General features: G+C 39.2%; 4 protein-coding genes across 4 annotated transcripts; 3 read left to right on the plus strand and 1 right to left on the minus strand.

Annotated features, from left to right (window-relative positions):
- The first annotated feature begins 5753 nt into the window (after positions 1–5753).
- On the plus strand, positions 5754–7903 carry LOC101304324 (pentatricopeptide repeat-containing protein At3g14330-like). The gene has a single exon (XM_004288336.1). The coding sequence runs from the start codon at positions 5975–5977 to the stop codon at positions 7901–7903; it is 1929 nt and encodes a 642-aa protein (XP_004288384.1). The 5' UTR covers positions 5754–5974.
- Positions 7904–11707: 3804 nt separating this feature from the next.
- LOC101304231 (putative F-box/LRR-repeat protein At3g42770-like) lies at positions 11708–13324 on the minus strand. The gene is made up of 3 exons (XM_004289400.1): positions 12326–13324; positions 11965–12138; positions 11708–11875 (listed from the first exon to the last, which is right to left on the minus strand). Exons 1-3 carry the CDS (start codon positions 13322–13324, stop codon positions 11708–11710), a joined length of 1341 nt encoding a protein of 446 aa, XP_004289448.1.
- Positions 13325–13786: 462 nt separating this feature from the next.
- On the plus strand, positions 13787–14428 carry LOC101308908 (histone H3.3-like). Its single transcript, XM_004288352.1, has one exon. The coding sequence runs from the start codon at positions 13799–13801 to the stop codon at positions 14207–14209; it is 411 nt and encodes a 136-aa protein (XP_004288400.1). The 5' UTR covers positions 13787–13798; the 3' UTR covers positions 14210–14428.
- Positions 14429–14459: 31 nt separating this feature from the next.
- LOC101306563 (uncharacterized oxidoreductase At4g09670-like) lies at positions 14460–16367 on the plus strand. Its single transcript, XM_004288344.1, has 2 exons — positions 14460–15000; positions 15581–16367. The coding sequence occupies exons 1-2, from the start codon at positions 14533–14535 to the stop codon at positions 16205–16207; spliced, it is 1095 nt and encodes a 364-aa protein (XP_004288392.1). The 5' UTR covers positions 14460–14532; the 3' UTR covers positions 16208–16367.
- Positions 16368–16639: the final 272 nt, after the last annotated feature.

A 16639-nucleotide genomic window follows, 5' to 3' on the forward strand; every position in this document is an offset into this window, starting at 1 on the left:
GATTTCATTAAGTAGGAAATTTTACATCAAAAAGCCTGGTAACAAGAAGGTTGTGACTGGTCTGTGTACTTGTAAGGAATTTCTTAAAGAAGTTTACAACCCAATTTCAATCCATCTTTTTAGCAGGCTTTTAAAAATAAATGATACAAAACCTAATGAGATTGAGCCTAAACAAACAATAGCAGACCAAACTAAAACTACAAAACAAAAGAAAACCCTAATGCTACATTTCTCATCCTCTTCAGCCGCCGCCACAAGTCCATCACCGCCATCGACGACATCCGACATTACCGTCGAAGCTGGGGGAGATCCAAAATTGCAGCTTGGGAAAAGACCCCAATGCCAAAACCCGATCAAAATAACCCTGAAACGAACAAACAAAAGGAAACAGAGGATCTGGACACAGATTTATCATCCCCACATAAGAAATTTGAACCATAACAGTTGATTTGAAGCCACAACTCAGAGAATAAATCTGAGTAAAAGAAACCCAGAACATATGGAGCCAAAAGACTCCGAAAAAAGAACAAAGAAGGAGGTGGTGCATGCACCCGAGCAGAAGCTCTACCTATCTTCCAATTGAGACGCGAGAAATCGCGTTTGAGAGAAGTCACTGCAAAACGCAAGCCATGGTATCGATTTGAGAGACAAAAAAATAAAATCTGGGCAGAGGAAGATGATGGCTGGTGAAGAATGGGTTAGGAAAATTTTGGGGCTAAGCTTTGGAGGAAAATGAGGGCAAGATGGAAGGAGGAGGGAAGGAGATCGAAGGAGAAAGAAAGGAAAGAAACAAGAGGCAAGAGCCTCAAATCTGAGAGAGAGCTCAAGGACACACAAAGCTCAGGGAAGCACCTATGAAGGGCGAGGAATGCCACCGACTCTCAAGGGGCACGGAGGTCTTGTTGTTTTCTAGTTTATTTTCTTTATTTACTTTAATCTTGTTTAGTTTAGGGTTCTATGGATTATGACTGTAATTGACGCGCTCGTTACCGGGCGCGTAATTTAAAAACCCTTTTGTTATCAGAATGTAGTATTGGCAAATAGGGTTCGATCAATCCGGGGACTTAAAGGGCGCTTCTGCAGTCACGGTTACACTAATGAATCAGTAACTATATGTATTTATAAGTATTCAATTACAAATAAACAAATCGTACAGTAGATAAAGGGGGGTTTTGAAAGTTTTGTTCTACCTTCCTAAAAACAGAAAATAAAAGTATTATATACAAGTGATCGGTTCATTCAACATTTCAAATAGAGATAGATTCGAATTCTAACAACACATCAATGTCAAGTTTCATTCCCAATAATCTGAAGTCATGCAAATTCTAATTCAAAGAAACAATCTTGAAACACAAGCTTGAAGAAGTCATTGTATCCCATTAATTCTACTTTAATTGTCTAAGCACAGAGAAGTCTAGAACTTAGAACATTTCATGCAAAGGCTGCGATCGATACCTAGCGTCGACTCTAAGTACCCATCCACACTAAACATGAATCATTACGATTTATTAGAATGAGATTGAACAACAAACACATATCCGAGAAGTCGTAACATGCAATCGTTGTAGTTTACGTTTTTAACCATCATTACATAATTTCCACCACTTTAGATCTATACTTACTTGAAGAAGCTTAGCACAAATCATGGCAATCAGCTAGCATGCATTCTAGCTTTAGTAATTTAAACAAAAATGCAAACTTTCAATCAACAAAAAGTTGCAAGATCATATCATAGGAAAATCATAAACGAAATACTAACATGCTTTATAAAATTGTGAATCCAAAGAACACAAAAGCAAATAAAACATGCTTCCAAAACTCAAACTTAACATCCGAAACATGCTATTAAATTTGCTAGAGAAGTCTAAACAAAAGTAAAGGTAGGTTTACACTTTGATCAATCTCCAAGAAAGCTTGATGACGCCAAAGGGATGCTCGGTTTCAGTGCTTCAAGTCACCAATGTTGCTGCCTTCACGGAGAAGTCCTTCAAGGCTTGGCAAGGGAGGAAGAACTCAGCAAAGGTGGAGAAGAGGAGGCTCGACTGCTGCTAGGGTTTTCTCTAATTTTTATGTGAATGAATGACCATTTTTCTGATGTAAAAGCCTCCTTTTATAGGTGTCATGTCGACATAGGGTTTTGCTCCACAGCATTGATTAAAATCTGATCCAAGGGCCACAAATAATAGCACAATATTTTCAGAGAATATTCGTTGGAATTCTCTAGAATATCTTGCAGATTGAGACTTCGAATTCAGTTGGAATTGTGGCCGAATACATTGCTTGTTTTCCAATTTGAAATCGGCTTGAATCTCTCCTTGTTTATTGCCGATTTGCTGCTGATAATTCCTCCCATATTTGCACCATTTACTGTTCATAGAAAAGGAATATAAATCAGATATAAACTCTAGGAATATTAAGAATTTATATCGAGAAATAAAAGGTAAGAATTTCCCTTAATCTCCTTGATGTCAATCAGCCATTATCTTGATTTGTTGAAAGATAATCATCGAAATTTGCTGCATTTTCTCCATATAGATTCGGCTGAAAACCCTAAAAAGATGGCGCCATTCTCCTCCTTTTATGCGACAGAATTTGGGCATAATCCATGTAGGATTTGGTTTCCTTGCTTCATGTGGAATCCCTGTCTCAAGAGGAAAGAAAGTTTCCAAAATAATTCAAGAAAGTCAAAATAGGAAAAATTCAAAGTTAGTAAGTTTCCCTAATCAAAACAGGAAAGTTTCCCAAAATGAAATAGGAAAGTTTATCCTTACCAAAATAGGAAAGTTTCCTAAATGACTTATCCTTCTTAATTCGCCGGGTTTAGCTTCCTTTTTCACTTTTCCGCTCTTTTACCTTTACAATCACAAAACATGTTTAAAATGACAATGTTAAGAGAATAACATAACTAAATAAGGTAGGAAATACGTTAATATCGTAGCACTTTGTGCTCCTATCAGTAATATTTGGTATCAGAGACCTTCGATCCATATGGGCGAGGGGCTTCTTCCCGTAGTGCAAATCTACGTTGATACTTTTGTTGTTTTTCAGCAAGCTATGGATGAATGCTTCAACGACTTTATGATAGATATTTGTAAGATTCATGAACGACTTTGAGAATGTGGCGGTCTGATTCAGGAACTTTGCTCTTAGGCTTCAACTGCTGCAACCACTCCATATTGCGGTCCATAGTATGCCTGGTAGATCTGACGCTTCTAAGCCCTTGGAGAGGCATAGTTGATGGTTCATGAAGGTTATTGTATTATTAGATTCCGAAAAATAACCAGACCCAGTATGAGAGACCATGTCAACGAGCTGCTCAATATCCACAGATGACTCTCACTACTTCTCGAAACTTCAGTCATTCACCCACCCTTATCCCAACCCTCAACACCCAACACATAAACCAACATCATCTTAGTCACCCTCGATCCAAACTTCTGTTCCCCAACTCACATTTCCAGATCCCAAACCATTTTCTCTCCATCAAAGATCATTCAAGAGTTTCAGATGTCAACTCGCCCTGGCTGCAAAAGCGAGAGTTTACAAAAAGATTTGAAACCCACATCTGGTGTGGGTAGCTACTTCATACCCAAGCTGCACCGCAAACATCGTTGCGCAGTCAAGGATAACAATGACGGTGTCTTCTCTAAGTTTACGGCGAAGATCTGTCAGTTCTATATGGCTCCCGCAACTCCAACCAATACATCTACACCACCAGCAACAAACCCATCTTCATCGTCGCTAATCCCCGACTTATCGGATCAGAAGGAGGACCTCCACTTCAGGCCCTTCCCCGCCCTCGTCGACAAGAATGAGAACCTTGGCCGGCCTCTCTCTGTCACAGTCGTCGAAACAATCAGCCTCACCTCCTGGTCTTTAACTCTGGGAATGGAAGGTAACACACACATATATGAAACACCTACTGGTAGAATACCAGTCCATACTAAACATGATGATCTTGTGGATATCACTATGAGTGTTACTTTGGACTAGTACATGGAAGGTGAGGCAACAAGCTCTCAAAGCTGTTGGGCCTTTGGAAGGAAGGAGTGATAAGGTTGGGATGAGCTGCATTGCCCAAGTCTGTAAGGGATGAGGAAATTCAGTGAGAGAGATATTTTTGAGGTGTTTCCTTCACCAAAAGAAATCAAGACCTCACTGAAATATTCTGTGGAGTTGGGAGAACTTATTATAGCTGTGAAAAGGAAAGGTAGGCCTATCAGAATCAAAAATCAGATTTCTCTTAAGAAGCCTGCTAAGAAAAACCAACCGTCGAAGTTGGTATACAGACTTAGTTGGTACGGTTGGTAATAGACTTCTACCAAGTTTAGATTGTAGCCCAAACATTGAAGTGATAAATATAATTTTTACACGAATATAAGGCAAGGATGGCATTTGGTGTGGTGGTTTGCGGCTTATTTCGTAATGAATAGGTGTGGGTTCAATTCCAACTTTTTCAAATGTATTTAATATTTATTATTATTTCTATTAAGTTATAAATATACTAAAATAAACTATCCAATCATAGAAAACCAATTTGGTCTTTGATCACCATGTATAAACGAATCAAGCACTAACAGATATGCAAAATAAACTATTGTAATTGCAAGAAAATGAACACAGTCATGTATGGTATCAAACACCCACCATTGCAATTGTTATCGTTAACAGTAATTTTACAAAGAAAATTGATGATCATGTGATGTTCGAATTGCTGTCAATTATATATAGCAATTGAACTAAAAGAATTTGATAGTATTGAGAAAAGATTTATAGAAATTGAGACTCATAGATCAAGAATACCCGGTCGATGAAAAACAACAAAGTTGTATCCAAGATTTTTAGATCATCATCGAGTTAGAGATAAGAAGAGAAAAATGTGTTCATTATCAACTCAATGATAGAGTCGTGCTAATAACGTGTTATAAAATAGAGAAAAGATAGAGAGAGAAGACACAAAGAATAGTTGAGAGGAGGTAAAAGTGTTCTCATTTATTCTCATTAGTCTATTTATAATTTTATATAGAGGTATGTTTTACATCAGCGTACACATAACTAATGAGTAATTATGTGAACAATCATATAGATTTTATAAGAAAAAATTTTGGTTTACCCCCCTTAATTTTTGGTGGTAAAATCAGTTCAGTCCTGTAACTTTTTTTTAAATCAGTTCGCCCCTTCAACTTTCGTAAACACATCAGTTTGTTCAATTTTTGAATTCCCCTTAAAATATGACGTCACCAAACTGACAAGGGGACCCATTTTTAACAAAATGTCTAAAATGCCCTCATTTTCTTGCCAAATAAATGTATTTTTTTATTTTCTTTAATAATACCTTCTCAAATTGACTATTTTACCCTTCAATTTGATGAAAATGGGTCCCCTTGTCAGTTTGGTGACATCATGTTTTAAGAGGAATTCAAAAATTGGACCAAACTTATGTGTTTACGAAAGTTTTTTAAAAAAGTTACAGGACTGAACTAATTTTGACACTAAAGATTAAGGGGGTAAAGTGAATTTAATCCATTTTATAATATTTATAACTGTTGTAAATATGTATGGTTGTCCAAATTACTTTGTGTTGTAATCTTGTGTAGAAAGCTTGTACTAAACAAGTTATCATAGCTTGTGAGTGTCTAGCAAGTTAACTTGTGTGTGTTCACCAAGTTACCAAGCTTCTCCATTAAGCTTTATATGTGTAATCACCAAATATCTCAATCCTATATAAAGGGGGTGAGTGAATGATGAATGACACAACACCAACAACACCATTCTTCCATCTATTCTCTCTTGTTCTTCTACTCTCTCACTAGTTCTACTCTTCCATTAACTAGCTAGTAAGTCTCTTTCCCCCTTTATTTATAACAATAACAAATTTATGTATTATTTAATTTTCAATTTACGCTTGAAAATCCGAAACTCCCTACAGAAATGTCCTTGGCCTTGCAAAACTATAATCTGATAGTTGGAGAAAATGATTGGCGCCATTTCTCTGTCAACGAACATAACCGTGACTTGTTCAGGTTCCGCCATTCCTCAGAAACCCAGCAAACCTCAAACTCCCTCAACTCTCAAATGCCTCGCCAAATCCGGCAAATTAGAGGAGGCCATTCGCCTCATCGAAGCCTCGCCCTCCAAACTGACGGCCACCCAGTCCGACATGGAGGCCTACTCCCTCCTCCTCCACACCTGCATCTCCCAAAAGTCCTTAGAGCACGGCCAACGCCTTTATCTACAGTTTCTTCTCTCCAAACACAGCCTCCTCGTCAACAATCCCACCTTGAAAAGCAAGCTCATTACTCTCTACTCTGTTTGCGGCCGAGTCGACGAAGCCCAATCTGTTTTCGTCGACGGGCTCGAACATGCCCCCGAGTCGGTGTGGGTGGCCATGTGCATTGCGTATTTGAGAAATGGCTACTTGGTCAGAGCGTTGCTCTTGTATTGTGACATGTTGTGCAGAATGATCTGGCCGGGGAATTTCGCATTCTCGATGGCGTTGAAGGCCTGTGCAGAGTTGTCTGAGCTGAGACTCGGGAGAGCTGTTCATGCCCAGATTGTGAAATCCAATGAAAAGCCGGATCAAGTGGTGAGTAATGCTCTTCTGAGGCTCTACTCGGACCAGGGGTGCTTTGCGGATGCCCTCATGGTGTTCGATACAATGCCTCAACGAAATGTTGTTTCGTGGAACTCTTTGATTGCGAGTTTTGTTCGACGAGACCGAGTGGTTGAGTCACTGGAGTGTTTTAGGAGAATGCAAGGCGAGGGGATGGGGTTTACTTGGGTTACTCTCACCACAGTTTTACCAATATGCGCTAGAATGACTGCACTCTACAGTGGGAAGGAAATACATGCCCAGATAGTCAAGTCCACCAAGAGACCTGATGTCCCTGTACTGAACTCACTTATGGACATGTATGCAAAAACTGGAGCTATTGATTACTGTAAGAGGGTGTTTGACAATATGCACAGTAAAGATTTGACATCGTGGAATACTGTCCTTACAGGGTATGCAGTGAATGGATTTATCGAACAAGGAATGGTGCTGTTTGATCAGATGGTAGAGTGTGGGATCAGACCAGATGGAGTGACCTTTATAGCTCTGTTGTCTGGCTGTAGCCATGCGGGGCTTACTGACCAAGGACGGAGATTATTTGATAAAATGAAGTTGGGATATGGCATATCCCCAACTGTTGAGCATTACGCTTGTCTTGTAGATCTCTTGGGAAGAGCTGGTAGGATTGAAGAGGCCATAGATGTAGTGGAAACAATGCCTATGAAGCCATCTGGAAGCATATGGGGATCAATACTCAATTCGTGCCGGCTCAAAGGCAAAGTTTCTCTTGCTGAGCGTGCTGCAACAGAGTTGTTTGAGCTTGAACCTAACAATCCTGGAAACTATGTGGTGCTCTCAAATGTTTATGCAAATGCAGGGATGTGGGAAGGCGTCAATAGGGTTCGAGAACTTATGAAGGAGAGGGGACTTAAAAAGGAGGCTGGATGCAGTTGGTTACAAATAGGGAGTAGGATCCACACATTTGTAGCGGGTGGGGGTTTTCAATTTCGTAATTCAGCTGAGTTTAAGAAAGTTTGGAATGAATTGACAGATGCTATGGAAGAGGTTGGCTATATTGCTGACACCAGTGTTGTATTACATGATGTAAATGAAGAAGTGAAATCAATATGGGTTTGTGGGCACAGTGAAAGAGTCGCAGTTACCTTTGCACTAGTCCACACTGCTGCTGGGATGCCAATTAGAATTACAAAGAATATTCGTATATGTGCAGATTGCCACTCCTGGGTGAAAATAGTTTCAATGGTTACAGGTAGAGTCATTGTTTTGAGAGACACAAATCGCTTCCACCATTTCAAAGGAGGAGCATGCACTTGTAAGGACTACTGGTGATAACAGTATTCTTTGTTACTTGTTAGTTGTTACATGATTCTATACATTTTCTGTTTTGAGAACAGTACTGCTAACAGTAATTCAATAAAATGAAGCTCAGCCTGATGATAATACATTGGATGTTGTGGTCTATAATCATAGAAGTTATTTGTTAAAGTAACAATAAGGAAAAATGTTTTAATAAGTTATAATAAACAATGATTCAAGTAACTTACTAATTCCTGGAATTACAAATTGCATTGATCAGTAAAACTTTTTTCTTTTCTCGTCAAAGATCAGTAAGAAACTAACGATTATCTCAGAGAAACATCTACTGTTGAAAAAAAAAGAAAAAGGGAAGAGTCTGTCTCTAATAACTTTAGTATCAGGTTTAAAAATGTAAACCTTCTGATAACAGGTGAACTTCTCATTATTACACTCGAGTAAAAACAAAACTGGTGCCACTGGTCTTAATACACTGTATAAAATTGAGTGAAAGTGAAATATAACAAAAATTCTGCAGTTTGAAATGTATCCCGATCCGAATGAGAATTTCAAATAACAGTCATGAATGTAAAACGTCTAAAGCTAAACAGAGAAACATGAGCTACTAATATTGACTCCGCATTTTATAACTAGGTGTATTTTCTTGTGAGGCTTTCATTTTGTGTATGGCTAAATGCAGCTAGTCTGTGAAGTGGATGCCTACATTTAACAATGAATTAGAGGAATTTTCTGACTTGCCTTTCACAATCTTTATTTTAGTTTTTGCCTACTTTATTTAACAATGCAGCTCCTCTCAAATTAAATTTTGGTTAGAAACTATTACTTAATTAGAGCTGTCGTCTGTTCATCTAGAGCTACTGCTGCTCATCCAAAAAAATATAGCATTGTTTATTGATTAAAATTGAGATTTATTGTAGATACATCAAAGTGAGGCAGTGGAACAAACATTAGTGACCTAAAACTGGATTGTTTGAATCCGACTTATAGATATTAATCACTTGTGATTGGAATACATACAACAGCTTAAAATATCCAACAATCAGTGAAATTTTTACCAACCTGATGGATCCAAGAACATACTAGATCTCCTTCAAGTGACTACTGTAGCAGCATTTTTTCTTTTCTTTTTGCAAATGCTATAATGCAGGATAGCATCTGCAAACTGAGGTAATGCTTTCAGCTTTTTCATTGAGCCCTGAATATGAAACCAAAAAGTTGTAATGTCTAACCTGAGTGATCCGGATGAGCTGATTGCAGTTACAAGGTACCAGAAAGGAGAGACTTCCATCCAGGGTTGAGTTTTACTCAAAAGAATCGATATAGTTTACTAGGTAATATGCCAATGTTTATTTTCCTCCACAATGTTAGATTAATACCACGGTTTATTGGAGACCGGTCATTGCTGAGACCAGTGTTGTCTTACATGATGTCAATGAACAAGTAAAATCAATGTGGGTTTGTGGGCATAGTGAAAGAGTCGCAGTTACCTTTGCACTAGTCCACACTGCTGCTGGGATGCCAATTAGAATTACAAAGAATATTTGTATTTGTGCAGATAGCCACTCCTGGGTGAAAATAGTTTCAATGGATACAGGTAGAGTCATTGTTTTGAGAGACAAATCGCTTCCACCATTTCAAAGGAGGAGCATGCCCTTGTAAGGACTAATGGTATTCTTTGTTACCTTTTACATAATTCTATACATTTTATGCTTTGAGAACAGTACTGCTAAAAATAATTCAATAAACTGAAGCTCAGCCTGATGATGCTACACTGGGTGTTGTGGTCTCTAATTCATATCAGTAGAGATAGACTCCTCCTTCGTGTTTCTTTTTTCTTCTTTTTTTGGTTCAACAGTTGATACACTCTCTCAGATAAATCACTAGTTCCTTACTGATCTTTGACAAGAAAAAAATATAAAGGATTTTACTAATCAATGCAATTAGTACTTCCAGGAAAATTCAATTGTATCGGTACTGATTTTACTTAACTGAATCATTGAATATTATAAATTATTAGAACCTTTTTCCTTCTGATAACAGGTGAACTTATTATTATTACCAGTTTACATGAGCAGAAGATTGAGAATCCAAATCACAATTACAAAAAGCAGTCATGAATCTAAGACATGTAGAGCTAAACAAAGATATACGAGCTACTAGCATTGACTTTGCATTTTATATCTAGGTTCTTCTGAGGCTCTTTGTTTTGTGTATGGCTAAATGCAGCTAATCTGTGAAGTGTATGTATCCGTACATTTAACAATGAATTAGAGAAATATCCCGACTTCCCTTTCCCAATCTTTTTTTGTGTTCTTGCCTGCATGATCTTTTGATTCTCTTTTAATTTACTCTCAGATTGAAATTTAGTTGTTGCTCATCCAAAAAAATATAGAAAAATATAGCATGGTGTATTAATTAAAATTAAAAAAATATAGCATAGTTAGATCAAAGGGAGACAGTGACCTGAACTGGATTGTTTATACCCCACAGACTAGTGCGTGGGATACATACAACAGCTTAAAAACTCCAGTTATCAGTGAACTTTCTATCCACCTGATTGATCCAAGAACATAAATAGGCCTTCTTCAACTGACTACTGCAGCAGTAGGTTTTAATTTTTGGTGATCATTTTGGCAAATGCTATACTGCAGCTGCAGGCTAGCATCTGCAAACCGAGGATATTGCTTTCACCTACAAGTTGTAATGTCTAACGTGAGTGAGTGATTGAGATGAGCTGATTGCAGTTACATGCAAGCCGGAAAGAGGAGACTTCCATCCAGGGTTGAATGTTACAGCTGATCTCTAAGCTGATTCCAGTTACATGCATTTGAGTGATATTTGGTTCAGACTGAAATGAATCTGTGCATAAATCCATCCACAAGGTTAGATTGATATCACGGTTTATCGGAGACCGGTGATCCGATTAACATTGGAATATGGAATACTAAAACTAAAGGGTTTTCATCATGTGGATTATGTTTGGAAATCCAGCAAAACTCCGCCAAAAGTAAATAAAGACTGGAAGTAATTTAGGCGTAATGCAAGTATACTTGTTAATCTCCGTGGGAGCATTTTGGGCGAATAGGAAGCGAGTATTCATGACTTCCTCAGAAAGAATGTCTGTTGAGGAAGTATACCATTCATAGAGGTACAGCTAGTGATCTTTTCATGTATAGTCTTCTATCCACTGATCCATGCCTTGAAATTACGATTGCTTAATGTCAAGTCTGAATTTTGAACAATTTTTTTTTTTTAAGGGTTTAGAACCCAACCAAGCTGGGAGGCCTAGCTCTACACCCGGTTCCAGTTATTTTATTGAAAAAAAGAACAAAAGAGTACATAAAGGAAGAGAGGGACATAGACCAAAACCCCTCCCGGAAAAAGAAGAACAACACAAAAACCTGGGATCTATGAAGGACAACGAACAACGAAGAACAATTTGTTGTTGCTGCCCAAAGAGTTACAAATCAAAAAACTATTAAAAGATCACAAACTAAAACGATAGTTGGGAAATCCTGCTAAATCTAAATCACGTGAATAAGTTGTAATTGCACAAGGTGGACATGAATCCCTCCAATGAACTCCCGCATTATCCGCACCAAAATTAGCTAAGTAGTCAACAACGCTATTACCCTCCCGATAAATATGAGATACCTTAATAGTCATAGTAGCAAGAATAGCCCGACAGTTAAACCATTCAGTAGTGAAATGCTAAAATCAGCTACAGAAAAGATTAACAGATTCAAATCTGTTCTTAACTTTTTTCCTACGAGATTCTTTATTAAAATTGGCTAAAATCTCATCCTATATCATGAGTTCTCATCGTGAATCAAGTACAATCTTCTCTCTGGCTATTCCTTGTGCTCTCAAAATCTTCAGAAACTTGCGTTCTTCTCTCGTACCTGAATACGATGGCAGCTTAACTTGCTCAAGCGCTGGCATCTTGAATTCAATCGGTTTATTCAAGACCTCCTCTGTTAAACTTCCCTATAATTTAGAAGATGATCAAACATTAGATAAGCAGCTCGGCTCCATATAACGGCATAGAATGACAAACTATGTTAAAGAGTTCTCACATCTTCTTCCATTTTGGAAATTGAACTAAGAACCATTGACTCTAGATTGGGACAACGTTCGAGCAATGCAGCCATGCCAACCAGATCATATCGAGTATATCCAGTTCGAAGCTCTAGATATTTGAGATTACGGAGCTTCAAAGTTTTAGGGAAGAGATTCTCTGGTGTCAGAAGCTGGACCACATATAGACAACAAAACAATTATGTAACAAATGTCAAACAAGTTATGCATATATATAATTAACAGGCACTATCTATATATGGCAGTATATCAGTATTCCATATTTCCATCAGTATGTACTATGTAGTGAACAGCTGAATTCTATACAACAATTTTGATCATGGGGTTCAGAAGGTTTACCTTAAACCACAAATTTATCACCTTGAGCTTCTGAACATTACGCGCTTTCCTGAGTAGGCGCGCAGTTTTACACCATACATGATAGTTCTCAACATCTAGAACTGAGAAATCAACAGCAAACTCAACTACGGAAGTCGCATTTTTAAGCACAATCCTATCAGCGTCACAATCATGAAACCTCAACGTCAAAAGGTTAGGGCAATCAATCACAATGGATTTGCAACTGTACTTCTTAGTCTCACAAATATATCCAAGAGCGACCTTCTTAAGCCTAGGGCTAATAATCCTCAAATTCCGCAACCCCAGAATGTTCTTAAGCTCCAGCTCTTCGAGATTGGGACACCACTCAATCAAAAGCGGCACACTTAGGTCCGTCAGATAAATCATATCAAGAAAAATGGACCTCAACGAACCAAGACTCATCGTCATGTTGTCTTCAGGCCACTCAAGAATACAATACGTGAGCCTCAAGACTTGCACGACTGCATTGTTCAGGAGAGAAAGAGGGAACACGTACGTGAGGTCAAAGTTTGTTTCATCATCATCTGCGAATTCATCATCTTGAACCGTTTTCTCGTGATACTCTTCGTGGATGAAGAAGTCCAAGTGGAGCTCACGAGCATGGAGGCGCGTCACGGCGGCGCGTAACCAGTCTTCGACTAGGTGGATGCAGCCATAATCGTAGATAAAGGACAGGCTGAAGGTTTGGATGGCAGATCGACGAGTGTTGATGGCGCGGTTGACGGTGTCGGCAAACATCTCAGCATGGTCGTAAGAGTTGGTCTTGGTTTTGAGGAAGAGATGGTAGGAGAAATACAAGCAAGAGGGAACGCGAGACCAAAGAGATTTCCATTGTTTGGATATTAAAGAGGTTCGCACGGCGTCTAGTGTGGAGAAGAAAGAAAGGATGTGGAGGAGGAGGTCCTCCGGGAGGTGGTTCATAGGGTTTTGCTTTTGGAGGCGGCGGCGGCGTTGCGTTCTTTTCATGCGTTTGGCCATTTTTCTTCCGTAAACCTACCTTTTGTTCGATCTATCTATCTATCTATCTCTATCTATAGAAAAAAGAAAAAAGATATTAAATACAAGATCCGATGAGAAGTTTTGTGCCTACCATCACGGCGAGCCCCGAAATGTATGCACAAAGAAGGAAAAATCATGTTAAAAGCAAGCCTTAATTTAATTTGATTGATTTTTTTTTTTGTATTAAATAAAAAAAAAAAGTCGTTCGGGAATTGAGTCCCAAACCAAGGAATCGAATTGCGGTGGTGACAGAGAGTAATAAGAATTTGAGCCAATAGGAAGCGTGTATTGAAGTTCCACGATCCGTGACGAACAAAAAAATATAAAATCTTAGCCGTCTCATAAGGGTCCAAAGAAACACAAGCAACAAAGATCGTGACCGTAGAATTGACAACCGGTTTCGTATATAAAGAGGCCAAGGCGCGACCACAAACAAACAAACAATCTCTTTCAATGGCCCGTACGAAGCAGACTGCCCGGAAGTCGACCGGAGGAAAGGCTCCGCGGAAGCAGCTGGCGACGAAGGCCGCCCGGAAGTCGGCTCCGACCACCGGAGGAGTGAAGAAGCCGCACAGGTACCGGCCGGGCACGGTGGCTCTGCGTGAGATCCGAAAGTACCAGAAGAGCACGGAGCTGCTGATAAGGAAGCTTCCCTTCCAGAGGCTCGTTCGTGAAATCGCTCAGGATTTCAAAACGGACCTGCGCTTCCAGAGCCACGCCGTCTTGGCGCTGCAGGAGGCGGCCGAGGCCTACCTCGTTGGGCTCTTTGAGGACACCAATCTGTGCGCCATTCATGCCAAGAGAGTCACAATCATGCCCAAGGATATTCAACTTGCTAGGAGAATTAGGGGTGAGAGGGCTTAAACCATAGATCTTGGATCTGTGTGTGTTTAGGGGGATTTGCTTTTGTTTGTTTTTAGGGGTTTCAGACTTTGGTTGCAATTAGGATTATCTGTATTTCTTTTCTTTACTGTCTTTTCCCCATTTTTGTGTTCACAGAAATTACTCTATTTATGTTATCATGTGCCCGTAACTATTGGAATTACAAGTCTGATTTGATCTGACATCTGAGTAAAATTTAAGAAAGAAAGATGAGTTCACCTCAACATATAAAGAGCAAGTAGATAAGAGAAATCCTTGGTCTCACTACTGCACCACACAAAGGCCAACAACCAAAACCAAAAGAAATGTCTGAGAACCCAAAAATACGATTCGGCATATTAGGATGTGCAGACATAGCTAGAAAGGTTGCTCGCGCCATTAACCTGGCACCCAACTCGAACCTGTACGCCATTGCCAGCCGCTCCATCGACAAAGCCCACAAATTCGCAGCCAACAATGGACTCTCCACTCAGACCCTCAAAATCTACGGCAGCTATGATCAGTTGCTCGACGACCCATGTGTCGATGCTGTGTACATGCCTCTGCCCACCAGTCTTCACCTCCGCTGGGTTCTCTTGACTGCCCACAACAAGAAGCACTTGCTCTTGGAAAAGCCTGCCGCTCTTGATGTGGGTGAGCTTGATCAGATACTCCATGCTTGCCAATCCAACGGTGTACAGTTCATGACTGCGAGTATGTGGCTGCATCACCCTAGGACTGCCAAGTTGAAGGACTTCATCTCTGATTCCAAGCTCTTTGGTCGAATCAACTATGTAAGTAGCTCTCTCATTCTTACTACAATACACTTTTAATCATTCTTACTACAATACACATTTAATCTTGCAATTTAGCTTTTGGTTTCTTCTTCTTTTTGTTTTTTCTTTGGCTGGGCTTATAACAATATAACTATGACTAGGATATCACAGATGGATTTCAGACTAGGATATTACAGATGGATTTCATTCATTTCTGTATATATTCCGGTCACAGACTCAAAACCATAGCCTAGAGCTATATCCAATATTTGGTTAGTGGCTGCGTAGTTACTTATTAGACTAGTGACATATGACCAAGGAAAGATCAATTCTTGTCATATTAATTGAGATGGTTCCTGAATGCAGAGAAATGAAATTTGGGCCTTATTGGATTGGATTTTGTTGAGTGCTCGATGATAGTCTCACAAGCTATAGGGTGACTCTTGATAGTCGTAAACTGTAAATTTTTTAATATAGTTTGCTTGAGTTGAATGTCACTCTGTTTATAAATACCATCAGCTGTATCCTCTTCAAGAATTTGTGCTCCGAGCTAACTTATACCATCCAACATAATGATCATATGCTTTACGCTTTTCAGATTCATAGCTCATCGACGCTTCCAGGAACAAAGGAATTTTTGGAGAACAACATAAGAGTGAAACCAGACTTAGATGCTCTTGGTGCGCTTGGGGACTTGGGCTGGTACTGCATTGAAGCCATTTTGTGGGCTAAGGACTACCAACTACCTACTATAGTCACTGCTCTACCAGATGTCACCAAAAACTCTGCAGGGGTCATCTTGTCTTTCACTGCATCAATTCAATGGGAACCACAGGATCAAACTGTTGCAACAATTCACTGTTCTTTCCTCTCTCACACATCCATGGACTTGTCTATATCTGCCTCTAATGGTACCGTGCGTTGCAATGACTACATAATTCCATATGCGGAGAACTGTTCTTCATTTGAATTCACATCAGGTGCAAAATTTGCGGAACTCCACATTGGGTGGAGTGTAGTACCTGAAGAAGTTAGAGTGGTCTCTCAGCTGCCACAAGAGGCCTTGATGGTTCAAGAGCTCTCAAGGCTTGCCGAGGGCATCAGGGAATTTGGATATCCTCCGGACAAAAAATGGCCACAAATCAGCAGAAATACACAACTGGTATTGGATGCAGTGAAGAAATCCATTGATCTTGGTTATGAACCTGTTACGGTGTTATTTTGATGGCTTTGATTACCTCATGCTCGACAAACTACATACATTGAGCACGTAAATATATCACATATTACATTAGACATAATATTTGATAAAAATTCTTCATGTTCCTTAGTTGAATAAAATAAGCCGATATAAATATTTCTTTTATTGATGAATTCAACTTTCGAAAAAGAAACTATGTGTTGCATCTTCACTTTGAATTCTTGGTCTTTGGAGCATGTTTCTTCTCTCGTCTTAATTTCTTTAGATATTGTATCATCTCTTCACGGAAAAAGGTGTCAGGGAATTGATCCTTTCTTGGTTTTTTCCCAGATTTGCTGCTATCATCTTTCTTCCTTTCTTCATCGCTTTGTTTGAGTCTCGTGTATGAGTCCATGCCAAGATTGCTGAAACCAAATTAGGATCAAAATTAGTTTATGGGTAGAGCTTTTTCGATTG

The sequence above is a fragment of the Fragaria vesca genome, linkage group LG1 (genome assembly GCF_000184155.1).
Source record: "Fragaria vesca subsp. vesca linkage group LG1, FraVesHawaii_1.0, whole genome shotgun sequence".
NCBI classification, from domain to species: Eukaryota; Viridiplantae; Streptophyta; class Magnoliopsida; order Rosales; family Rosaceae; genus Fragaria; species Fragaria vesca.